This window comes from Perca fluviatilis, chromosome 18 (genome assembly GCF_010015445.1).
Source record: "Perca fluviatilis chromosome 18, GENO_Pfluv_1.0, whole genome shotgun sequence".
Lineage (NCBI taxonomy): Eukaryota > Metazoa > Chordata > Actinopteri > Perciformes > Percidae > Perca > Perca fluviatilis.
In genome coordinates, this window is record NC_053129.1 from 19,102,436 (window position 1) to 19,128,885 (window position 26,450).

A 26,450-nucleotide genomic window follows, 5' to 3' on the forward strand; every position below is an offset into this window, starting at 1 on the left:
TTATTTCTCACTTAATAAAATACATACACCCCAAATAATATATAAGACTGGTGTTATGACAATCTTAAAAAAAAAATAGAAGAAGAAGAAGAAAAAAAAAAGATTGGATGCAAGTGTAGTGTTCATGGGCTTTCCTCCAGGAGGCGCTCTAATTAATTTGCCTCCTGTCACTGTGCTGTCAGGGAATGAATGTGAATGGCTAGCCGACTGGTAGCTTTGGCAATGTTGTCACTATCAGAATGATCTCGCAGCGGGACAGAGGAGAACTGGCTCGGTTTTATACTGTCACAGATCCCAAAAAGCATCTGAAAGGCTATACTGTGTACAAAGTCACCGCAAGGGTAAGTAAAGGGAGGATGGGCACTCTGACAACAAGGCTAATGCTAGCTGGGTGTTGTTAGCTAGCTGTCTAGCTTGAGCTGTGCTAACCAAGCTAATATGATGCAAACACAAGTAACGTTACTTTAACCTTTTAAGGAATCGCTGGCAATGGTAACAGCTTTTGTGAACACCGTAGATGTAGCTAATATGCACATTCAGACTTGCTTATGTTATAAATGTGGCGGTTTTACCCTCAGTGGCAGTGGATTGTCTAGTTACTAACTTACATTAGCAATATTAGCCAGACTGATTGAGTCCGACCTTAACGCTGTGTTGTCTAGCTATGTGTTAGCTAACCCAGTGTTAACCGCTAACGTTAGATAGCTAACTAGCTAGCTTATTTAGTGTTATAGAGTAGCGTTACAATGGACGAACAATAAAGAGATAATGTTAAGCAGAAAAAAAGCATGTTTAGACTCTAACATCAACAAGATAGCTGGTTCATATTGCCATTATATTTGTATATCCCAGAGAAATGCCTTAAAAGAAGTAATTAACGTTTTGAGTTATTCTGATTGACCTGGATGGTGAAATGTCAAAGCCTGGGTTAACTTCACCCACATGTTAATTAAGCTCCCTGTAAGGTGCTGCTATACTCTGACACAATTTCAGGTTAGGAGAAAAACCCTAGACAAAATGCACTTATACTTTTGAAAAATCAGGCTTTCATTTGTAAGAATGGGCTCATGTCGCCATTGATAATATACTGCAACTCACAGATCAAGTGCTTGTATAGAGAAGTAAGTCCTCTAATGTTACAATGAATAGACAAGTATCCTAAATATTCATCCAAACTTCTGCCAGATCTCCAGTCACCAGATTGTGCAGTGGTTTTACATATGCATGGGCACACTCCCAGTTCAATAAGTTAGAATAAGGACAGGCTGAGTTTCTTTGTCTCTGCCTGCCTGCTATTCTGCTTGTTATGGTTGTTGGGGATGTCTCGTTTCTACACTCAAGACTTCCGTCATTCGCTATATAATGTACTCATTGTCACACTCAGAGCCGTGTCCCAGTTCATACTTGTGCCAGCCTCACGAGAAAGTCTTAAACCAGCACTGGCATCTTATAGGAATCACTCAAATGAAGTATTTAAATTCTTGAGTTCTCATATCTCATTTCCACATAGATAATCTCCAGGAAGAACCCAGAAGATGTCCAAGAGGTAAGCCATTATTTTTATATTGTGACTTTGTGAGTGTGCAAAGCATTTGCAGAGAGTTGACTTTCTTGAAAGACATAAGCTTGATGGAATATTTTGGAGGGAATTTCCCCTGCAGGGTTGGAAGATAAGCACTGCTTCTGTATATAGCTAGTATAAGCGGTTTGTTATCTCAGACTAAGTTGGTTGAGGTCTTCCAAAACCAATATAAAAACACATCTCAACATTTGCAGTTTTACAGTATTTAGAAGTTATAAAAATGTACAAAAAATACAAGTTGAAAGTGACGGATGCATTTGTGTTAAGAGATTTTAAAAAGGCAAACAACTGCCTCTCTGAAATGGAGATAATTCTGCTGGAAGAATGTGTGATACGCCTTGTGATATACCAGGTCAGAGAAAAAAAAAAAATGCATGAGCCTCTACTTGCTGGAGACAATGTGGTTTTGTGAATTCAATCGTTTATATATTATATTTTTTGGGACCGCAATGTAAATTCATTCCTTTTAGCAGGACAAACATAATGTTATAGAGAGGGTACTTCATATTAAGATGAACTGAACTTACCAGACTGTTGTAACTATTCTTTTATTTACCTTTACCCACTTAGTCATTATATCCACATTACTGATGATTATTTATCAAAAATCTCATTGTGTAAATATTTTGTGAAAGCACCAATAGTCAACACTACAATATCGTTGCGGTATAGATATTAAGGTAGTTTAGTAAAAAATATCGTGATTTTCTCCATATCGCCAAGCCCTATATACATAGAATTTGTTTAAAATAATTTTGGCGGCAAGTAAGAAAAGCCTGCAGCCCAGTCTTTATCCATGACGTTCCACTTTCGGGATTGCTCTGGTGCCACAGGAAATTCCACCGGATGCACGTCTTTTCACCGATGTCCGTTTCCTTCCTTGTGTTGGAATTTTAAACTCCGGTTGATTTATGAAGACTATGGTTAACTGCTCCTCAGATCTCTGCATGGTAAATTTAGACAGCTAGCTAGACTGTCTGTCCAATCTGAGTTTTCTCTCACATGACTAAACCAACTTTTGAATGTACACGTTCCACCAAATCAAGTTCCTTCCTGAGGCTATTTTGCAGTGGCTCCGTGTGGAGCTTAGCACCGCCCAAGACGATTGTGATCGGTTTAAAGAAATGCCAATAAACCAGAGCACGTTTTTCTCCCATCCCGGAATGCTGTGTGGACTAGCCAGACCCTCCTCCGCAGCGCCGTGGAGGAAGGTCTGGCAAAGAGACTACCTGCAGCCTGAAATGCCTATATTACAAGACTTTATTGAAATTATGAAGGATAGCTATGTAATAGAGTAATTGACATTTTCTTCAAAGCTGCAAGTTAGCAGATTTCAGTCATACTGGGTTAAATGGATACAATACTTTAATGCCATTGAACCCAGATATTTTGTTGTATACTTTTAGGGTGTAAATAATGAACTAAATAATTTCCCTACCATTGTCATACAAAGGAAATCAATGAATGTAAGGTTTTCTGTGCTGTAAACAAGTTGTCTTTTTTTCCAATCTGTTTTGTTCCTTTTGAATTTTTTCTTGCTTGTTTGATTGTATTTTGTTTTGTTTGTTTCTATGTATTATTTTGCTTTATACTATTTCCTTTTCAGTTTGTGCTTATATATTTGCAAAACATCAGGATCATTTCCTTTACCTTTTTAACTCCCTGTCTTTGTTTTAGAATACTGACATTCAGGCTTTTTTTGTCAACAGTCTAAATATTATGGACACACACGGTCACATCTTCAGGGTGACCATTTTAAGAATTTTTGCCCAAGAAAACGGTTCTTTATTTTAAAAGGTTTTAGAGAACATTTAAGTGTTCCCGTATCTCATAATGTATCTACGAACATGCTGTAGAGACACACATGCATGCTGTCTTACGTTTGTCACACACTGAGGAATGCAGTCTAGCCTGAAACCAGCGCTAATGCAGCAGGCATGATGTTGATTACTGCATGTGTGTATGGGACAGAGTGAAAACATTAACATTAAGCAGTGATCCTGTTTGGGAGTGGTGTTTCCCACACTAGCAGGCTGTCCAGAACTCTCATCTCAACATTAGGCAACATTATGTTTTGCTTTATGCCACAGAGTAAGGAAATACTTCATCCATGTTTGTGTGTGAATGTTGTTACTTGTGTTTTAAGATTTTTTTAAGATGAGTAATTTAACTTGTCATATGTGTTAGATTGTTTAATGTGTTGGCGGAGGAGCAATAGCTGCATAGCATGCATGTCGTCTTTAACAAGACCTAATGAATATTTTAATTATTCAGAACTTTTAAAATAAAAAGGGATAGTGAGATTACTTTTAACAGACAAGTACAACATCAGATTACTTCTTCAAGCAGTGTTTGATAAACACAATTGATGTAATCCATTTGGGGAAGCTGCACATGTCATTAAGCAGAAAATGATTCATTCCCAACTCCTCCTCCCTATCTTCATCCATCTGTTGTCTTGATCTTTCTGTAGATAACAGTATGGAAGAGATACAGTGATTTCCGGAAGCTTCATCAGAACCTCTGGCAGCTGCACAAGAATGTATGTAGACAGTCGGAGCTGTTTCCTCCATTTGCCAAGGCTAAAGTCTTTGGTAAGAAACTTGATGTTAGTGACCTTCTCTAAAGTGTCTTAAGAAAAACTGTTTAAAGGACAATTCCGGTGCAAAATGAACCTAGGGGTTAATAACACGTGTACTGAGTTGACCATTCTCTGGGATATGTTTTCATGGTAATCGAATGTGTCTCTGGCGCGAACCGCTGATTAGCTTAATGCGAGGCTTTCGGGGCACTGGTAGAGTAAAAATAAATCGCTATTTCTATACCACTAACAAGGCTCAAAATAGCAGCACACTTCTACGGTAGCATAATGAGGGTCCCTACATGTAAACCGAAGCATTGAGAACTTTGTAAGTGTACAGACAGTTTATTAAAAAGATAGTTTATAAAGACATTACCTTCACGTATACAGCCAGGCGCCGTCTTGGGAAAAACAGTCATGACCAGTCGAACCACGAACGCCGTGCAACCAGTAACCAGTAACATAGCTCAAGCTGAGTCTGATGTGTGTGTATCCTTCTATCCATGTATGCATGTACAGGTCGTTTTGATGACTCAGTAGTTGAGGAAAGAAGACAGTGCTCCGAGGATCTGCTGCAGTTCTCTGCTAATATCCCTGCTCTTTATAGCAGTCAGCATATCCAAGATTTTTTCAAGGTACCCAAACACACACACATGCAAATACAAACATACTCCCAGACTGTGGACTGCAATGTTTTTAATTCTTTTCAAGGGAGGGGAGGTCCACGACGGCTCGGAGCTCATTGGACCAGCTGAGCCTTTTTCTGACTTCCTGGCAGACAGTTTATCAGACTGCAGCTCTGACGGTAGGCTTACACACAATTACTATTCCTCAGAATGAATCTTCCTCTTAATTAACAATGACTGTTAATGCACACTTGCTCAGAGATGTGTGGACGTATTTTTCAGTTCAAAGAGACATCAGTGGTGCAGATGATTTGACTATCACATCTGAGTATGGAGGTAAGGTTTGTTTATGCATCAAAATAACACCCACCTACATAAAGCTCATACATAGACACATTATCAGGGCTTTTCCTGGCTCAGAATGAGCCTTTGGGGGTTGACTACGCACGGCAGTAAGCATGATCGGTCTGCGTACAGTATAGGCAATTAATTTGTGTGACCTTATTTGACAGAAATCTATGCATTTTCCTATTATTTCTGACAATTTGATAAAAATATATATTATGCTTGAATTAATGAAACCCCAGTTAACAAAACCGGTACAGACTGACTCTGGACGATAAAACTGAGCTTAGCTTTCATATTCAAGTTTATGTTCTGCATGTTCAATGGTTGTTTGGTAAATTGCTCGTAAACACATTTGGAGAGGATTTTAATTGCTATTTTTATTCCCAATTTTTTTTATCATTTTGGTCTTTTGGGGGCTGGCTGAAACCTCTTTGGGGGGTGCCAAAAATTCCTCTATGCAGGAAAAACCCTGATCATGAAGTGTGTGTGTATGTATGTGTCTGTCTGTAATGACCCCAGCATTGTTCTCCTCCCTAGGCCCGTCCAGTGACAGCGACCTGACCTCCCTGGCTGTGGATACAGACTCTTTGGCTGGGCTAGATGATGGCATGGCCTCAGGCCGCACCTCCCCAAACCAGCCACAGGGGGGAGCCACCAACATTGGCAGCAGTTGCAGCCCTCGCTTGCCCTCCCTGCACGGTCGCCGCACTCCATCGCCTGCTCCAGTCCCTGCCTCCTCAGCCCCGAACCCAGAGGTCAGCTGGTCAGGCCGAACGCCACTCTTTTCCAGCAGTCTGAAGAAAGCCAGTGGTGGCAACCCAAAGGAGGTGAAGTCAGACTACCTAGACAGAGCCAGTGAGCTCATCTGTTTGGCTGTACAGAAGGAGAAAGAGCAGGACTTCCAGGCAGCTTTCTCCTGCTATCGTAGCGGAGTGGACCTGCTGCTGCAAGGAGTGCAAGGTGTGTTTGGGAGAGAGCTGGGTATCTACATGTGCAGCAGTGACACGACACGACGATACAGAAGGAGAGAAGTGTTAAACTGAAACTCAAGTGTATTTAGATATTCAAAATTGAACTCACCACTCGATGAGAAATTTGGTTATATTCACAACTAACTCATCATAGTGTGACACAGTGGAGAAACCAATACTAACTCCGGACATCCTGTTGTTACTAATCCAAAGTAACATGAATTGATATAGTTACCTAAGCTCGTTACTTAAAGCTTTAGTGCGTACCTTTTTGATATTAATGAACGTCCGTTACATTCAGGCCATTGCCAAATGAGTTGCTACAAGGCTAATTAAGACTATCAGCTCCACACAACACTCTCTGTATTTCTCAGTATGGCTATCTTCAGAAGATTGTGTCGTCCGGCGACTTTTGCGCGCAGAAACTCGAGTGAAGATGATTACCTCTTCTGAAGAGTCCATGTTTTTTTTATCCTCCGTGTCCTCCTTGGCTACTAGCAACTGCGTGGAGGAGGGGGGTGGGGCTGTGTGCGATCACGGAAGGCTTGGATTATGTGGATGCGGCGACAGTGTTGTTGTCATTACTTAAAATTCCTCATGGGGGCGACACAAACTAGGCACTATAGCTTTATTACCAAGTGGTAACCATGGATGTCTATCTGCTCGGATGGTTGGCCTTGGGTTTATGAAGACTGTGATTCTGTCAGCATCCACCCTGCTGAAGTGTCCGTAAGCCAGATACTGACCGTACCAGCAGCAGGGTTGCTGTTCTTTAGTTTGCCTTGACATTGCAATATAGACATTACTTTTACTTTGTGGTTTATTAGCTTGTCACAGTAATACTGTGCTGCTTTTTTAGTAAAATAAATAAATAAATAAATGCTTTACAGAAAATTTTAACCCTGCACTTTAAAAACTGCTTCGTAAAAAAAACTGTTTGATCCCCCCCCCTCACCCGTTTTCAGGTGAGCCCAGTCCCACGCGGCGAGAGGCAGTGAAGAAGAAGACTGCAGAGTATCTAATGCGTGCAGAACAGATATCCAGTCAGCATCTGAGAAGCAACATGGGTCAAGGGTCAACACAGACAGTGGTGAGTGGGAGGGAGTCTATGTTGGATTATGCAAATGTGCTTTATGTGTCCATCCACCAAGGTCCTCAAACCCCTTGAGGCAGTATATCAGAGTACAGTTGGGTTTATTACAGACGAAAACATCACAGAAAGTCAGTTTTGAAAAATATCTTTAACACATCATCATAATAATGCATATTGACCAGAATAATCAATAATAAATCATACATTTTGGCCACAGAAGGCAGCAACAGCAGCTGTTTTCAAAAAGCTCTAAAAACCCACTGTACGCTACCTTTATCTGATGATCACAGTCCAGAACCTGGAGTATTTTTGGCTGAGACACTGACTGTTGCTTTCCTTCTCATATTACTTGGGTCACATGTTGCAAGAGGTTAAGATGCCTAATGAATGTGACCACGTTTTAATGATAAATAGCACAACATTAAAGCACTATGAAATGTTTTTTTGTCCAAGGCTTTGGGGGCACAGTGCTGCCCATCCACCAGCAGAGGAGGCCAGCAGAGTCCGTCCGAGGAGCTGAGAGCTTACAGGGTGTTGGGGGTGATAGATAAGGTCAGTTTACTATTGACAAGTATTGCAACTTGCAGCTGCATTTTGTGAGTTTACTATGGTTTTGTTTCTTTCATAATCACAATCAATAATTTTTCTTTTTTTTTTTCTACCAAGACAGTGAGTAAAAGACACAAAAAGTTTTACTTTGTTTGATCTGATGTCAGAATTTTCTCCTTGAATATTATAGTAAATATGGAAGAGGACACTTCGTATGGTGAAAACAAAATAATAATTGAGGTCCTTACAAAATAATTACACATATTTATTTATTATTTCCCCGGCCCAGATAAATTTGGATGTGTCAAATTTCTCCTCCTTGTGTCCTTTCCTTCTTCGACCATCTCTTTTATCCAAAGCAATAAAGCGTAATAGATTTACTGAATGGTACAGCAAGGGCTGAGTGTGTGTATGTTCAGCGTCAGTTATGAGTACCACAAGGTCAGTTTAGGTTGCTGGTCCTCTCAACCAGCTGCCGGCGAAGCAACTTCACCACTCAGCCATGAAATGACTTGGCAAGCAGCTCAGAGAGCGGTACACAACATTGAATCAATGATGCTCGTCCTCCACACACACAAAACCCCAAGGAAAATGTTGACACAATACTAACATGTGTTACTCTACAGAGGTGCATGCAAAATCCACAATATGTCAGAAACAAATCAGACAAAAAAAAAAAAAAAGATACGCCATAAGTGGAAACTACGCTATCCAAAAATGACCTGGCTTTTCTCTCCTCTTTCTCCTCCTCCTTCCTCCTTTCACTTTTAATGGGGACAGAGGGGACAGATGGAGAGAGCTCCTCACCCTCCTGCCCCTTCTCTCCACCTCCCCCCTTCCCTGATGTTTGTGTCTTAATTATATTAGCGCCCTGGCTAGCACTGCCACTCTGTTTACTTACAGCTCCATTCATATCCATTTAGCCTGCACCTGTTTGGTCCCAGCCAGGGTCACATGGAGAGAACGCACCCACAAAACATACGCACTGCACTGCACTACGCACGAACACAGACCGGGTCACACACACATGCTCAAGCTCTCCCCTGAGATGATAAGGGAGCAGAAGAGCAATGAAGATGTCGGCGATAAAGAAGGGAGAAAATAAAGAAAAGTGAAATTATAGATAGTAGGAGCTCCTTTTTTGTGGGAATTTGGGTACAGATGGAAAGAAAGGTAGGGATTTGAAGACGGCACTGCTAGCAAGCGTGTCTGCCGTGAAGAATTGCATGGATCTGTAGTGAGATATTTCATGTGCTCCAAAATAATAATAACAAATGTAGGAGCACAGGAACGAAATGTGTGCATCCGATATATGAACATAAATGTGAATAACCACACTGGCTTGCAGGTTGCTCATATGTTTTTTTTGGGGGGGGGGTATATTAGCAACTAACGATTATTTTTCAATAATTATTAATCTGCCAGTTATTTTTTCTGTTGTACAATCTATAAAATGAATAGAAAAAAAAAAAATTTAAAAAGGGAAAGACATGATAGTTTTATATAACATTTTTGATTGTTAAATTACTTATTGATGAATTTATCAAAAATTGTTTTCATGGATTTTTTTTCTGTCAATCGATTAATTGATTCAAGTATAATGTATTGCTAAAGATATGTGTTAATTCTATCACATTTACATTCTTCTTTGTTTTGGGGGTTCTTTAGCAGCTAGTATTGCAATTGGTTCCCTTTTTTTGCTCTTACACTACAGAACTCGATAGATTCCTTTTAGTCATTGTTGTGGCTGGTACTTGGTTTGGTCGACACAGCAGGATTCATTGTGTAATGCCAATTTTTCTAGTATAATTTAGGGACCTCCATTTATCTTACAGGGACCCTCATGTGTGCCCTGACCCAGTCATTGAAAAACACTGCACTAGAGGACACCACCACTACATCATCTTAGACTGTGTATGTCTGTTCATATATGGCAATTAATGGCACTCTTTCATCACAGGTTCTTTTGGTCATGGACAAGAGAACACAAGAGACGTTCATCCTGAAAGTAAGTTTTTTTTTTTTGTGTGCGTGTGCACCCCACATCCTCGTTGTCCTGACTGTAAGTGTGCCAGAAGCCCCTGTGTGTGACCGGTGTAATTGATTCTAATGGGCCTGTCCCTGTCAGCTCCTCTGCTCTCAGGTGTGAGACGTGTGCCAGATGCCAACGCACAGCGCAAGCACAGATGAATACACACATGTGCGCGCACAAACACGCATACTTGCACGCAGCCAATGTGAACTTTATGTGTAGCGCTGATAGATTTGTGTGGCTCTTTTAAAAAGTCACGCGCTGTATGTGGCTTGATGAATCCAGTGACTTTGGGTTGCCAAGGGGCAAAGCTGGCTCCTCGTTAATAGGAGGTTTCTCCTTTGCCACACTCCGTTTCTGATCTTCTTTTTATTTATTTTTTTACACACCTTATTCTTCACAAAAACTAAACTCACCTTCCTTTACCTCATCCCATTCATGCCCTCCAAATTGGGGTACATTTTTCTTTTCTCCTCTCGTTTTTAAATTCAGATTTCCTTGCTTACTTCACCTTTAACTACTCACCTCCTCTTCCTCTCACTTCTTTTTGCAGGGTCTGAGAAAGAGCAGTGACTGTGGGCAGACTAAGAGGACAATTATGCCTCACTCAGTGCCGCACATGGTGCAGCTGAGAAAGTTCATTGTCTCTGAAGACACAGTTTTCCTTTTGCTGCAGTATGCTGAAGGTAAGACACACACATCTCATGCTTCCTAGTTTCATCTTCCCTCTTTTGTCTTTTTTTACCTCCAACTGTCTTTTCCCCTCCTTCTTCTGATTCCTCCTCCTCTCTTCTCCCACCCCTCTCTCTGCCCTTGTTCTAGACAGATGTTTGATAGAGATGGGTGTGTGTCACAGGTCATTATTCTGAATACCAGGTGGCGCCATGCTTCATTAGCTATGCCAACACCTGGGCCTCCTTACATCCCACTCACTCTCCGATGTGTGTGTAGCTCGTGTGTGTGGGTGAGTGCGTACAATGAAATGCAGCCATATTTTTTTAATGCCCTATAACCTATTCAATCTGGTGCACTCTATAACCACCCTTCACTAATATTAGTGGACAGTATTAAATATCATATGAACATGATCTAATAAAGCTAATCAAATGCCAGCAAAGGCATAGTTTCACCACAGTTACATCTGTTTCACAAAATACAGGCTTGCTCCTTTTGCTTCTTAAGTATGCTGTTAGCAGCTGATGGGTTGAATGACGATAGGCAGGCAGACTGAGGGAGGCAGTGACCTGAGTGACATTGGACAAAATAACATGTGGATGGTTTTACTTTCTAAGCCATCGAGCTGTCCCGCTATCATTATCATCACTGTGAACTCCCTATTCATTCTCATCACACACAACAGATGCTGGCTTCCAATTGCTCACACTACAGCTGTGTGTGTGTGTGTGTGTGTGTGTGTGTGTGTGTGTGTGTGTGTGTGTGTGTGTGTGTGTGTGTGTGTGTGTGTGAGTGTGAGTGTGAGTGTGTGAGAGACAGCGATGTCAAAATGCTAACATTACACTGGGAACCTAAAACACACACACAGACCTCTCCATTTAGCCAGATTGGGTTCAATCCTAACTGTTCTTGTTTGCCCTGGTTACTCATTCCTAAGTGGAAACTAATGACCATTTTTACCAAATAGTCTCAGAAACTAAGGAGCCCCAGAAGCCAAAGTCAGGAACTAAAAAGCTCTTTTGCGCATTTCTTTTTGCGTTTTCACAGAATCTGAAGAACTGTGAATATTAGGTAAATTAGATAGATGGCAGAGAGTGATATATATATATATTTTATATGCAATGTAATCATGCACAGAAAAGTGAAACGGACGCCTCTGAAATAGTGACGAAGTTTCTGGTTATTTTTCCCAAATGGGCAAAACAAGCAATAGGCAGGGACCCCGAGGGGCGCTGCAGGTCATTTTTGCCACGGGCCTCACAGCGGATTACTTTAGCCTTGTTTCTGCTGTAGAAGGTAAGTCCATTGAATCAACTTACTCGAGTGGTTTATAAGTCTACCGCATAATCAATAAATCATCCATATGTTGATACTACTGGCACTCAGTAAGTGCTTACTGTATGAATGAAAATTATTTAGGCCTTGGGGCTAGTGTTTGACCAGTCAGTAACTTTGTGCTGCTACCTAGGGACTTTTTGGAAGATCTATGGCCTAGGAACTAACTTTAGACCAAGGTTCCCCCCGGTTGAAGCACAGGTGGCTAGAAATATTCCTGAAAAAGTTAATGTGGTGAAAAATCTGTAATTATCCAGACATTGCACAGCTTTCTCCCTTAACTCCTCATTCGTCCTCTTTATACCTCTGCTTACCACTGTGATAAATACACCACAATACATTGTCTTTAATGCCCTGTTTTTCTTCATCTCTAGGTGGTAAGCTGTGGTCTCACATTGGAAAGTACCTGCGTAATTCCAGCCCAGAAGAGAGCTTTGACATTCCTTTCATCCAGAAGAGCCACACAGTGGCTGTACACTCTCCACAACATGCTGTACCACAGCTGGATGTAGGTTCAGCCAGTTCTGGTTCTGGGCCGGTTGCTTGTTCTGATTCTGTCTCAGGGCTTCAGAACAAAGGGGAGAAACTCATTGTGTCTCCTAAGAAAAGCGTTCTCCCTCCCAGGCTTATCGAACAAATTGGTGCCCAGTCAGACTCTGGAGCCACGTCTGAGGAAGAGTGCACCAACAGTTATTTGACACTTTGCAATGAGTATGAACAAGACAAAGTAGAACCAGATGCACTAGAAGAAGAGAAGGAGGAGGAGGAAAAGAGTGAACATGAAATGCTGTCCCTGGAAGTGCCCGTTGCGACGACCACTACTTCCTCGCGTAGCCGCTCCCTGCTTAGCAATGACAGCCTATCACCTATCAGCTCTCAAGAACTTGGCTTTTTTACCGAGTCGTCCGACAAAAGTGGCCACACCCTTGACAATGACCAATACCGCGTCGAGGGACAGGACCACAGTGAAGTGTTCAGTCCTTTGCCCTCACCTGCTGTGCCTCTGTCTTTGGATCAGTCCAAGCACACGCCAATGGAGTTTTTCCGTATTGACAGCAAAGACAGTGCAAGTGAGGTGACCTGTCTGGACTCTCATAAGCCGGTTCCCCTCTTTTCTACATCAGACCTGGGCTCTGAGGATCTTCCAGAGCTGGCTCAGGAGGTCAAGTACCACAGCTCGGAGCTTTGGGAATTGGACTGTAGCGATAAAGGCTCCAATGAGTCAGTGCCAGTCATCTCTTTTAAAGAGGCAGTAGTGGAGGATGAGGGACACCCACCAGACCTTTTGGTCAACCTGCCTATAACGGGTGGGACTGTAGACTCTTTACAGGAAGAATTAGACACTTCGGGGGGGGTTGTGGGACTCGAGGCCACAGCCTCTCCTCAGAAGTTCATTCAGCCTGATGTTTTACAGCTTCCCGTTCACCCTGAGGAAGAGGAGGAGCAGCTGCTGGAGCAGGACCTTTCATCTTTATGTACAGCCTCTGCAACATATGACACCAGTGTTGCATCTTCCTCTCCCTTCAACTCACTGTGGGATGACTGCAGCGTGGCGTTTGGGCAAGAAGCCTCTGACAAAATGGTGGTTCATTCTCCATGCCAAAATAATGAACTTCCCCTTGACCTTCCAGTTACTGATCTTCTAAATGAGAAACCAGAGGCCAGTACAAGAGTAAATACAGACTTAGTTCCAGACCCCAGTAGCAACAGCACAGGCTCTATCCCCGCCACAAATGGGACTAAGGCATGCACAGTGGTTGAGAGTTTATTAGGTCTTGATGGTGAATCAAGAGTTATTAGCACTACAGGTGGCAGCGAATTTGATAAAGAAGTATCGCGGCTGTTTGCAGAGCTGGATGAGCTGTCGTTGGCTGCATCCCAAGCTCGTATCCCGGAGGAGTTTGTCCGATGCTGCGCGGTAGAGATGGTTAAAGCCCTGGATTGTCTGCACCAAGAGGGCGTCATCTGTCGAGACCTTAACCCCAACAACATCCTGCTCAACCACCAAGGTTAGACATCCTTTATTACCACAGCTCATTATGTAGTTTTGTTCAGCAAGATCCCATTATCTTGTCATTTATCTCACAGCTCTCTTAAATCTTGTACTAGATTGTTACACACAGGGATGCCAGTATATGTCTTTAAAATGTAGTGAAAATGAGCTAAAAAAACAACCTTTTAGACTATGTTCTAACAATATTAGCTTTAATACTGCTAAACTTATACAACTGCCTATGAGCAGTAATATCCGGACAGCATTACAATGAAGTTTAGTTACAGAAAGTTTTGAAAAAGATGTAGATTATCTTAGTGCAAGATACATCTGCAAGTAAGATCAAACTTGAATGGGCTGAGAGAATGCAAACATCTACTTGCTGTTAAACCCCAACACATGATTCCTGTCACTTCATGATGGGGATAACAAGCCATCTAGATTACTTTTAAAGCAAAGATGGACAACAATGCACCAAATCAATATACAGTACTGGCCAAAAGTTTGGACACACCTTCTCATTCAATGCGTTTCCTTTTTATTTTCATGACTATTTACATTGTAGATTTTCACAGAAGGCATCAAAACTATGAATGAACTCATATGTGATGATATGATATGGAATAATGTACTTAACAAAAAAGTGTGAAATAACTGAAAACATGTCTTATATTTTAGATTCTTCAAAGTAGCCACCCTTTGCTTTTTTATTAATAATGGAAAAAATTCCACTAATTAACCCTGACAAAGCACACCTGTGAAGTGAAAACCATTTCAGGTGACTACCTCATGAAGCTCATTGAGAGAACACCAAGCGTTTGCAGAGTTATCAAAAAAAGCAAAGGGTGGCTACTTTGAAGAATCTAAAATATAAGACATATTTTCAGTTATTTCACACTTTTTTGTTAAGTACATTATTCCATATGTGTTCATTCATAGTTTTGATGCCTTCAGTGAGAATCTACAATGTAAATAGTCATGAAAATAAAGAAACACTTTGAATGACAAGGTGTGTCCAGAGCCTGTCTATGGAGAGCCTGTTCACTCCCTATCTCACTCCCTATTAGCCCCATTGTACCAACCCGGAATTTTCCAGAGAGTGGAAGTTCTCCCCTTATTAGACATTCTCTGGTGTGTCCAAACTTTTGGCCTGTACTGTACCAGGGAAGAAAATTAAAATGTCAACTTCCAAGAAACATGAATTAGACAATCCACGCACTGAACAGAGGCTGCAGCAGGACTAATACTTTACTACTATTAGGTGGCCTAGTAAGAGTTTCATCACAGATATTTCAGACGTAAATAGTTCAATAAAGACCTAGTCTATATCTACAACGTTCCACTTCCGGGATTCACAGGAAATTCCGCTGGATGCATGTCTTTTCGCCGATGTCCGTTACCTTCCGCTTTCTTTTGTGTTGGAATTTTAAACTCCGGATCGATTTATGAGAACTATGGTTAACCGCTCCTCAGATCTCTGCATGGTAAATTGAAATAGCTAGCTAGACTGTCTGTCCATTCTGAGTTTTCTCTCGCACGACTAAAACAACTTTTGAACGTACACGTTCTACCAAAACAAGTTCCTTCCCGAGGCTATTTTGCAGAGGCTCTGTGCGGAGCTTAGCGCCGCCCAAGACGATTTATGATTGCTTTAAAGAAATGCCAATAAACCAGAGCACGATTTTCAATGCAAGACTAATATAGACCTAATGAAAATCCCATAGGCTCTTGTTGACATCTGCTCATATTTCTCATACAGCAAGCATAAAATCACATTCTTCTGAAGCTGCTTTCCTATAATATATTGCTTGTTTCCTTAAGCAAAAAAACAAACAAAAAACTTGTATGAAGTCGAGATCTCTGCTTATTCCTCTCTTAGACCAGATAATATTTGACTAAGGGACTGTCTCTGTCAGTCAGCCAATCTATTTACTAAAATGAAGGCTCTTCCAGAAGCGAAAGTGTTGTTTTACCAGGAGGTTACAGATTCCCTATCAACTTCTTCTTTTGTCGTCCTACAATCATCTCTCTCCACCTCGTTATCAACAAGCGTCTAATTAGCTGAGTGGCTGTTTTCGTCTCCCTGGTGGTAATTATTGTTCTAAAGGGCCCATCAACGGCGTAGTGTGGTGCATCAGTCTGGCTAGCCCAGGCTAATGGCCACGGCTACCTAATGACACCATTAGTTCTAATGATAGCGTTAACGGGTAGCCGCTAAACAGGAGTAATCGCTGGGGCTGTGTGCTTGAAAAGCTCGCAGAGAGATGTAGAGAGGCATAAAGGAATGGAGGAAGGAAGTGCTGTATGTGAGTAAACAGTTTGAAAAGTACCGAGTCAGAGTGATACTTGACTGTGTGAGGTTAAGCATTAGATGAATGTTTCTACTGAGACTTTGAGCTAAATACTTTCCCCCTCTTCCTGTCTCCTTAGGTCATGTTCAGCTTACCTACTTTTGTAGCTGGAATGATGTGGAGGAGTCCTGTGACAAAGAGGCCATTGCCAATATGTACTGTGCACCAGGTGAGACATACATATACATGCTAAAAAAAAACTTTATCTCTCTGGTTTCTCTTGTGTACTCATTTTATGCCTGGGAGCCTTTGTGTTTCAGGAGGTTTTATGTGGGGTTAATTCTATGCAGGCATGAAGGGCCATAAGTAGGCCACTTTCCCATGGTCACAGAACCTTCATTCAAAGCCAGACATGAATAAACAATATAGAGTAGAAACAGATTCTTCTCGACTTTGAAATCAACAGAAATCCATATGCAAAGGTACTCTTTCCATTCAGTTCTTTTGCTTCTTCTTTTTTGCCATTAAGGGCACTGCATCTAAAGGCTACTACATATAGTATGTCATCATGGCAGTGTTATTTTACATTTGAATTATACTTATATTGGTCCATAGCTGGGGGATACTTTAGAAATATCTATGTGTTTTTTACTCTTGCGGTCACAATTTTGAGAGGCTGCCTCTTCTAGTTGTTCACTTATTGTCCTCTAGAGTGTGTTGTTGTGCAACAGTGAGCCAGCAGTGCGGTAACCCCATGTGTTGCCTTCAGCAGGCTTGTGGCGGCTCTGGCATGCTGTTTACAAGCTGCCTAAAACAAACTGCTGCTAGACTACAGCACCATGTCCCTACTTAGCACTTCTGTGTGTGTGTGTGTGTGTGTGTGTGTGTGTGTGTGTGTGTGTGTGTGTGTGTGTGGGTGGGGGTGGGGGGGCACATGCATCAGACAGCTATGGGCGGATACTTTTTCCAATATGTTGCTGCTTTAAGTGTATTGCTTCACACTTAGGCTGCTGGATAGATTTCTGTGTGATGTGTTTGATTACATCTTTCTTAAATATGCAAGATGAATAACTATTAGCTGAAAACACCGGACGCACTCCGAGACACAATGACCCTCGCACCCATTCACTCTCCCACTTACTTATATTAAGCTATTCTCTCATATTCATCCTCTCTCTCAAGCCAGCAAGGTCACTTCAGATTTAAATCCTCCTTGTGACGAGAACATACAGTATGCCACTGTTGTAATAAATCTGAAAGCAACAAATGCTCCATCTAATATCTAAAGTGTGCATTTTTATTCCCTTAGCAACAGCTCGTTTAAAAGCCTACTAATGGAAATAGAAGCACGTAGAGGCATATGTTCAGTGGCCAGCAGTAGATGACCTAAAGACACACAGGAGTGAAGCTCAGCACACAGAGCTTTATGCATAATGTAGCATAAAATCTAAGTGCCAAGCTGAGACTTGTTTGCCACTTAAGTCATTGTGAAATAATTGTCATTTTTTTTGTTAATATAAGCAGCGTGATATTTTTATACCTGTCTAAGAGTGTGGTAGGTTTGAAAGGACACCTGCTGAACAAACAAAAATGTATTTGCTATTCAAATTAAAAAAAATATTAAAATGTAGATTTTGACTAAATGTACACTTGACTTACAGTTAGTTATAACGGCACTGTTAAGCCCCTTCTGGTTCAGTAAAAGAAAAATGTTTAGGGCTTCCACCAATGATTATGTTCACCATCAAATTATTTATTGATTATTTTTTTTAAAGTGCTGTACATAAACATCATATTTTCTCTTACCAGCAGTCAACAACTGGAAGGTATTCATTTTAAAATTACATGAAACTGGGATAATTAAACAAATATTCAGACTTGAGAGGCTGTAAGCAGTTTGTGGTTTCTTTACTTGACAAATTATGTAAATGATTAATTGACTTTCGTCATTGAATACATCCATAAGTTAATAGACTAGTCGTTTCAGCACTGTAGAATGTAAATGTAGTTTAGTTTGAAGACAAATCAAAGTCTAACCAGCTAATACAAAAAAAAAATATTTTAAGAAAAGAGATTCATGCCATGACATGCACTGGAATTAAACTGACCTCAGCCCAGGTGTGAAATGTCTTAGTTAAGCGACTGTTAATCCCATGTGGATCAATGGATGTAATACATATTGGCAGCCAGCAGGGGGTGTGTTATGCTTTTGTTGAGCGATAATATCACTTCCACATCCATTGTCCTGCTCAAACACTGATAACTTTTTCCTCTTTCTTTTCTGTGTCTCTTCTGTCTACCTTTCTTTGTTGTTGTTGTTGTCAATTTCAGTATACACACACTACTAAATAATGGCTATCAACTGTTTTACATGCTTTTATTTCATACCTGCAAACCCCTACATTTGGTACATGCATGCATCTGTAGATGTATGTGCTTGTTAACACACACACACACACACACACACACACACACACACACACACACACACACACACACACACACACACAAACGCAGAGGTTAGTGAGTGTGTGTCTCTCCTGCCCTTGTTATGTATTGCTGTTTATCCAGACAGGGTCAGCTCTAGCGATGGCTTCATTCCTGATGACAGATTTATGACTGTTTAGGGGCCAGGAAACCTAGCAGCTTTAGCGGGGGGTGGTTGTGTGTGTGTGTGTGTGTGTGTGTGTGTGTGTGTGTGTGTGTGTGTGTGTGTGTGTGTGTGTGTGTGTGTGTGTGTGTGTGTGTGTGTGTGAGTGTGTGAGTGTGTGAGCGGTGTAAGACGGAGGGAAACATGTTTTTAAAATGCACACATTCACACCCAAAAAACACGGGAGTGGACTCGGAAAAATACAGTGGCAGCCGGGTATTAATCTATTTATTCTGCACTTCTGCTTATTTACTTTCTCACCATTTTATCATTATTGATAAACATCAGATGGTTAATGTTTTGTTCTCTACTAAAAAAAAAAAAAAAAAAAAAAAAGCTGTTGAGTGACTGATTTTAACAGGATTGGGAGTTGTTTATTGTTCTACTGAGAGGGAAGCAAGGCCAAAACCGATTGTCTTCAATGTCTAAGAAAAGGGAAATTCGATGTTCTTCCCCTCTGAGGTATTAAGTCAGTTACTGATGACTCCATCATCATACTCACTATTTTGTTGTTTTACCTGCTCACAGTATGATGATCTAATGAAAGATAAAGTTCAGTTCCCCTTTTGATAAAGAGCTGTCATCTCATTGTTTTGAAAAGCTTTTCAAGTAAGACATTTTACCGAGGGGGGGTGGGGGTACTTCTGCTTTATTATTTGAATATGTTCAGATATTCTGTCCTCATAGTGAAGATGTGTCCTATAATGATATGACACATTGATACTGCATTTTGTTTTTGAAACAATAACAGCTGTTCTTTAGCAACGATTGGCACCATTTCAACAGAGCTTCCCCAGCTCATACAGTAAGACACGCATTCAGTCTTGGAACATTGTACACCGTCCCTCCTTACTTCCTACCTGCATACACTTTACTTCCCCTTTCAACAATGACTGTGTGTTAAGTTTTTAGGGAAGTCGGTCTAAGAGGAGAAGAGAGAAAGTTCCTTATGGCCCCCAGGAGAGAGGAGATGGAGTGTGATTAAGATACAAAGCAAGAGGGAACCTGATTGTTGAGGGGAAAGGGAAGAAGAGGAGGTCATGAGGTGAACACACTGTATTGTTTTATCAGTGTATCTGAACTCCTCCCTTTTGTTTTCTTTAAATTCTTATGATTCATTTTTAAAGTGCTTTATATTTTGTTCAAGAAAGAAAAATGCCAGCTTAGTGGAAGTATGGTCAATTTTGAAAATGTACACATCCTACAGTGTAACAGAAGGGTTTGAATGACCCATGGCCTGTGGATGCAGTTAATTCTCCCCTCCCATCCTCTTTCTCTCTATCTCTCTTTCTTCCTGCCTCGCTCTGACAGAGCAGTAAGTGTAGCCAGCTCCACTGTACTCTCCCTGCAGCTCCTTAGACATTAATCCATTGTGATGACATCGACCTTGCTCTGAGACGTGTGCTTGTGTGTGTGTCCAGTATCTCCCCTACAGCTCATAACTACGCAGGTATCACTAGTCCGTTCAATGACGATCTTCTCTCCTTGGCTGTCAAAACAGTAGTCCTGGGGAGCCCTGAAGACTGGTTGCTCAGTTGGCTGTGTGTGTGTGTGTGTGTGTGTGTGTTGTGTGTGTGTGTGCGTGCACGTGTGTGTGTGTGTGCGTGCACGTGTGTGTGTGTAAACGTGCAAGTCGTATCATAGCCCTCTGTAACCTTTGCTGCAAGAGAGGCGCGCAGGCCCCTGGAGTTCCAGGCAGCCTCCGGGAGATGAGGGGTCTTTGTCTCTTACACTCCCCCAGCCGAGAAGCCTGGTCTCTGGGCACACGCAGCCGTGACCCTGGGTGCGGCCCTCTGGAGAGAGCCCAGCAGAGGGAAGCTGAGCGGCACAAGAGGCCATCTGGTACCCAGTGGAGCTAGAACACCCACACACTCTCACACATACACTTTTGACTTTAGCAAACGAGTGTCATTCTTGGTTTATGTGTTTTACTGAAACACATACTGTGGAGTCCCAACAGCCCCACATCAAGCTGACTGTCGGACTGGTTGTGGATCAGAATCTCACAGAACGTGGCCATGATTTGGACAGTGGACAGACTTCCCATGAAATGTTCATCTTGAGAGGGTTTTGCGACATGTGTAGATGAAAGTGTTTGTGTTTATTAAAAATTGACTCCATTAAAGACTAACACAAGACCAAATGGGGAGAATTTTAGAAAAGGAAGAGATGGTAAATGAGGTCTTTAATTATTGAGAGCCTTTAATTAGTTGTCAAGACAACAACCTTAATGACAGACAGGGTCTGTGGTAAGGCTGCAACGATTTGCCGATATGGTGATGGATTAATTGTTATTTTTCAAGCAAAAGATTTTCTGCTTTTTATTTTTTTATTGTAAACTGGAAATCTTTTTGGAGTTTGGACTGTTAAATCAAGAATTTGGGCTTCTGGGCTTCATAATTGTTATTTACTAATTTGCCACTATTTCCTGACATTTTACAAACCCAATAGCTGAAAATGGTGCAGGGGGGGTAGTAAAGAAAACTGAACAAAAATGTTATACTATTTGTTCTCAGTTCCTGCTTTGCATTTCTTGCTGTGCGTGTGTTGTATGAGTGTATGTGTGTTTGAGGTCAGGTCATGCAGATGGTGTGAAGTTGCAGCAGACGGTTTCCTCAATTTAACTGCTTTTTTATTATGCAAATCACCCTTTTATGAGACACACACTTGTTTGTGTGTGTCTGTGTGGGACTGTGTCCATGTTTTTGTGCTCATTTTGAATTGATTATAACAATTCAATGAAATATTAAGTAATCAAAGATGTCAGTCTCAAACACTGTTGAGTTTTTAATGTAATCATTAAAGGGGTTTTATGCACTAAAATGAGCTTAAGATAAAATAATTGTGTGTGTGTATATATATATTATATATATATATATATATATATATATATATATATATATATATATATATATATATATATATATATATATAATATATATATATATAATATATAAATATATATATATATATAAACACATAAACACATATTTGGTTATTTTCCATCACTAGATGATAATTCTTCTCCAACACATAAGCTATTTCTCTGCTTGTTGATTTATTGATGAATTCAGTGTCTTCCCTCCGTTTCAGAGGTGGGAGGTATCAGTGAGGGGACCGCAGCATGCGATTGGTGGAGTTTGGGCGCCGTCCTGTTTGAGCTCCTGACAGGCATGGTGAGTCAAAAAGCATGAAAACTGTTATCTTTGTTGCGAAGGTGTTGTGGGATGTCTGTAGGTGTCTTGGCTTTCAACTCTCTCACACTCTTTATGGTTGTGCCAGGTTGTGTATGATTGTGCGCGCGTGTCTGTATGTGTTTGTAGGTGGAATTTGCTGTTTTGGTGTGTATGTGTGTGAGGTGCGTCTTGGCTGCCATCTCTTACTCTGGTTCTCGGGGAGTGCCAGGGGTGTCGGTGTGACTTTCTCCCACAGCCTGAGCTCCATCTGCTGGGCCATAGGGTCAGCCCTCCCTGGGCCCCCTTGCTGGCTCCTGGAGCAGCGCTGGGCTTGGAGCACGCCGACCCGAGGTCAGCGTGGAAGGTGAAGACCAGGGCAGCTCTCAAGGTGCTGCAACTCGGCTGGTCCAGGATCAGGGCCGTCTAAGACAGGCTTGGGAGGAAGGGGAGCATCTGATGGCCTTTTTAAGTTTGGAAGACAAAAGATACATATTCAACTGTTATACATGTATACAAACAAGTGCACATGATAATTATAACTTGCTGCTCTCTTGAAGGACAAATTCACACACAGGTGAACGCACAGACACCCAGTGCAGGTGCAGAGCGTCCCTTCAATTTTTTATTGTTTATTAAATTTGAATAAATGCTAACTGATCGCCAGTGGGCATATTTTCATATCAGCTATCAGTGGTTTCCATCAGTGGTCCCAAACATGAGTCGGGGTGTTAGGTTAGTGTTTCTATGTTGAACAATACACACCCGCTTACCTGGAAAAAACAACAACTCAGTCACACAGATGTCTCCTTTGATGATTATGTCTGGGTACAGCCCTGGCAAAGATACACAGGCACACATAGTGTCTCTTGATCCTTGCAGGATAAGATCTTGCCTGGAGCAGTCTTGACTGCGGCTAGGAACCCAGCCAGAACTCCTGCAGCACGTAGAGAGAGAGAGAGAGAGATGACCTAAGTGATAGAAAAAAAACACAGGGTCCCCTAACACAAACAGTTAACGGGCTTTCTCTTGCTGAACACGTTCTGTTCTAGCATTTTCAATTTGTAGGTGTAGATGCACTGAAAGATGTGCTGTTGCAACATACAGTGATTACGGTCATTATTGTCAATTATTTTAACAATGGGACTACATTCTGTGGTCGGAAAAGCATTTGCAGGTCTTGGCTTCTGAGATTATTTCTTTTTTTCATTTTTTTCCCCGTGAGTGCAACAATTCCTTGTAATTGACAGTTTGACCTGGTAACGTTTTTACTCTAAAAACAAATAAAAAGCTTTTATGTGTACTGCTTCGTAACTGTCGGTTCTTCCAGTAAAATTGCTCTGTATACATGAAGAACAAAATAACCAAAAACAATAAGTTTTTCCCTGTCATTCTTTCTGTGACACACGCAGCAGTTCTAAGAAAAAGCAACAGTAGTCAAAACGTAACCTTGTTGTAGTTGGTGTGATCAGTGTTGTTTCAGGTGCTCTAGCTCTTTGGTCTCCTCCTATTTGTCCAGTCCTCTGGTGCTTTCACATTGACTTGGCTCTGCAGGTGTCATTATATCTCCCTTTAGCTCTGTCTGTTAGGTTTTCTTTGTTTTGATTGATAGTTATCTATTCTTTCCATCCCTCCTTCCCTCTGCACAGTCTCTGCTGCGGTGCCATCCAGCGGGAATTGGTCGCCACACTGCTCTCAACATCCCAGCTGTCTATTTAGGGGGGGGGGGGGTTTTTTTTTTTTTTTGTTAGCTCCTTTACTGCTAACCTGTACCATTCATTGACAGAACATACAGGTAAAAGGCACCACGGTACTGAAAACACTCTCAGATAGGTGAGTGATCTCTAGACATGACAGCAGTGAGATCGAATCCCTAAAGATGTTGCGAAAATGAAAACCAGACCTCACTATAACTGCTTTAAATGATTAGGAATGTAATGGATGTATTTTTTTTCTGACAGATTAAAACAGATAAACACACATCCTAGACATAGTGGACATTATCCTTAATAACCAAGCTTGCACCATGCTAATATCTTAAAGCTAATTGCAAATCCTCAACACTGGTAATCTTTAAATGTATATTAATATGGTTAGCATGGATTTATCTCTGCTTAACGTGACACAGATTTGCCATGAATCCAGTTTAGTTTGTGCTGTGAAGGAGTGGACGTGCAGACACTTGTACTGAATTAAGAGGTTGGTCTCTGTCTTGTCCTGCAGTTGCTCCAGTACAACCCAATGGAGAGACTGGGGGCAGGTGTGGGAGGCGTGGATGATATCAAATCCCACCCTTTCTTTGCCAGAGTGGACTGGTCCAAATAGACGCCGTGCATTGTGGGACTGCGGAAACCAGAGCTGCATCCTGGGAGACTGTCTGTCCTGAATGAATCCCTTTCAGACTGGACACACATATAGATATACAGTAAATATGCATTTCTGCACACATCACCCATTTTTTTTGCCACAAAGCAGTATTACCTTCCTTGTAAATTGCTCATTTCTTTATCTCATAGAGGGTTTACTGTGTAACCTTTTGGTGCAGGGAACACGTAACAACATGTGTGGTGCAATAATTTATACAGTGTGTGCTGGTGCTGAGTGATCATCCACTACGACATTGTTGCTTTTACATAACTCATACAGTAGCTGTACGCCAAAATGAGTGAGAGGTTTGTTTTTTGGGGGACATTTTTTAAACTGACGCAGACTTCGGTAAGCGTTCCTGAAGACACGTGCAATACACTGAGTTTGTTGCCACCTATAACATTTTTATCATTCCTCACTGAGTCCCTTTAGATTAGTTGGAAGTGAGACGGGTTGAGCTTTTTTATGTTGCTCTGATATAGAAACTGATATATCTCGTTTCCTACAACACTTTTTTTTGCCAACCAGCACCCACATACAATGAAAGAGAGACACTATACAAGGTGAATAAACAAAATATTTTTAGATAGGAGATGGTTTTGTTGTTGAGTGAAGTATTTAGTTGTATGAGGATTGAATTATTTAATAGATTAAAGCTAAAAAAAAGGGGGGGCCTTCTCCCTCCATGAGTAGTGAGTGTGTTTCATTAAAGAAAGAAAGAAAGAGAAGGATGGAGGGCTTGAACCACACATTTAAAACCAGCCCTTTTACAGATAGTTGTTTTTATGAATTCTGTACTGTACAACACTGCATTTTTTGCATGGTCGAATATGATTTATGTAATATATTTAATACTATGATAAATCTACTGAACAATAAATATTGTGCGTCTTAAAAATATACCTTTTTAAAGGATGTTGTGCTGAGTGAACAGTACACCCAGATCTCAAAGCCTTGATTATGTCTAACTTTTCAATCACTCACTGCCTCAGCAATCGGATCCTTTTTATTTGATTGTGTTTTATTTCTGAGCATCACATCTGCTAACTTGCCACACAGATCTTAATGCTGATTTAATAATATCTATAATAGTCTACAATGATAATATATATATGGTAAACATTGCCATGGTTACATTACATGCCATATATCACTTCCTGTATAAACAGATGAGACTTTTGAGAATTATTGGAGCATATACAGTATATCAAACACATTGTAATATCAAACGCATTGTAATACATTTCTCTAACAATACACAGATAATCACACCACTGTAGATGCTGCACTCGGTTGTACTCCACTGCGGTATGCTACATGTTAACTGACAGATACTGTCCATATTCCACCTATTAACCCTTTTTTATCAGACATAAACATCACAGTAAGATCACATTTGTTTTTTCAGTTTTCTATTGAATGCTCACTCTTGTCTGTGCTGTATGTCTGTACTGGTCTGTCAGTGCACTCTGGAAAACAATAAACATACCTGGATAAGAACATCTAGTGATTACGTGTAAGGAGCTGGGAGTGTGTTGTGTTTGTTCTGAGGCTACAGCCCCTCTTATTAGCAGGACCGATGATACTCCTAGAAAGCTGCTGTCACTCCTGCTGAGTGTCACCGTGACGGTAATATGAGCCAGCACAGAGGCACACACACACACACACACACAGCATGGTGAACCCCAAGCACTCATTGATACACATGGGCCCTCTTTGGGTGCAGTTATGCTATGACTAGCTTTAAGTCTTGATTATTTGAAAATCTGTTTGGGAAATGGGATAAATAAGTACAGTATGTACTTACTGCAGTTGAAAAATGTGAGTTGAACTTAAAGGATAGATGATAAATAAATAAATAATAAAAATAAATAAATGTGATTACTTCTTTGTGGATCAATACGATCACTTAACATTATTTTCTTCTTAATATTCTCTTAAAAACTGACAATCTTTTTTTTCTTTACATTTTTTAAAATCACACCCAGGCTTGATTAAACTGAACATGAACTTGTTCCTCTATTACCTGAAATTCACACACACACAGGTCGGGGGAGTTGTTAGCATTGTCAGGGTGTATCCCCTTGTGTCAGCCTCACTGCCACAGGGTCAAGAGTCTGGGATGATTAGTGCTTGTCATAGGACCTGTCTCTCATTACACACACACTCAGGGCGAGAGGTTCA

The 26,450-nt window shown here is 41.0% G+C and overlaps 1 protein-coding gene across 1 annotated transcript; it reads left to right on the top strand.

The window, feature by feature from the left end:
• The first annotated feature begins 147 nt into the window (after positions 1–147).
• rps6kc1 (ribosomal protein S6 kinase polypeptide 1) lies at positions 148–24,224 on the top strand. The gene is made up of 16 exons (XM_039781341.1): positions 148–341; positions 1,511–1,546; positions 4,056–4,176; positions 4,683–4,798; positions 4,875–4,968; positions 5,072–5,125; positions 5,675–6,097; positions 7,074–7,198; positions 7,655–7,753; positions 9,711–9,758; positions 10,336–10,468; positions 12,167–13,801; positions 16,216–16,305; positions 21,820–21,902; positions 23,549–23,629; positions 24,123–24,224. The coding sequence occupies exons 1-16, from the start codon at positions 240–242 to the stop codon at positions 24,222–24,224; spliced, it is 3,342 nt and encodes a 1,113-aa protein (XP_039637275.1). The 5' UTR covers positions 148–239.
• The last annotated feature ends 2,226 nt before the right edge of the window (positions 24,225–26,450 follow it).

Excerpts from the sequence above, each read along its gene's own strand:
- rps6kc1 (XM_039781341.1), top strand. The coding sequence starts at position 240 with ATGATCTCGCAGCGGGACAGAGGAGAACTGGCTCGGTTTTATACTGTC. Across the intron at positions 6,098-7,073 it reads GCTGCTGCAAGGAGTGCAAG|GTGAGCCCAGTCCCACGCGG; the intron begins GTGTGTTTGGGA and ends ACCCGTTTTCAG. Across the intron at positions 23,630-24,122 it reads TCTATTTAGGGGGGGGGGGG|TTGCTCCAGTACAACCCAAT; the intron begins GTTTTTTTTTTT and ends CTTGTCCTGCAG.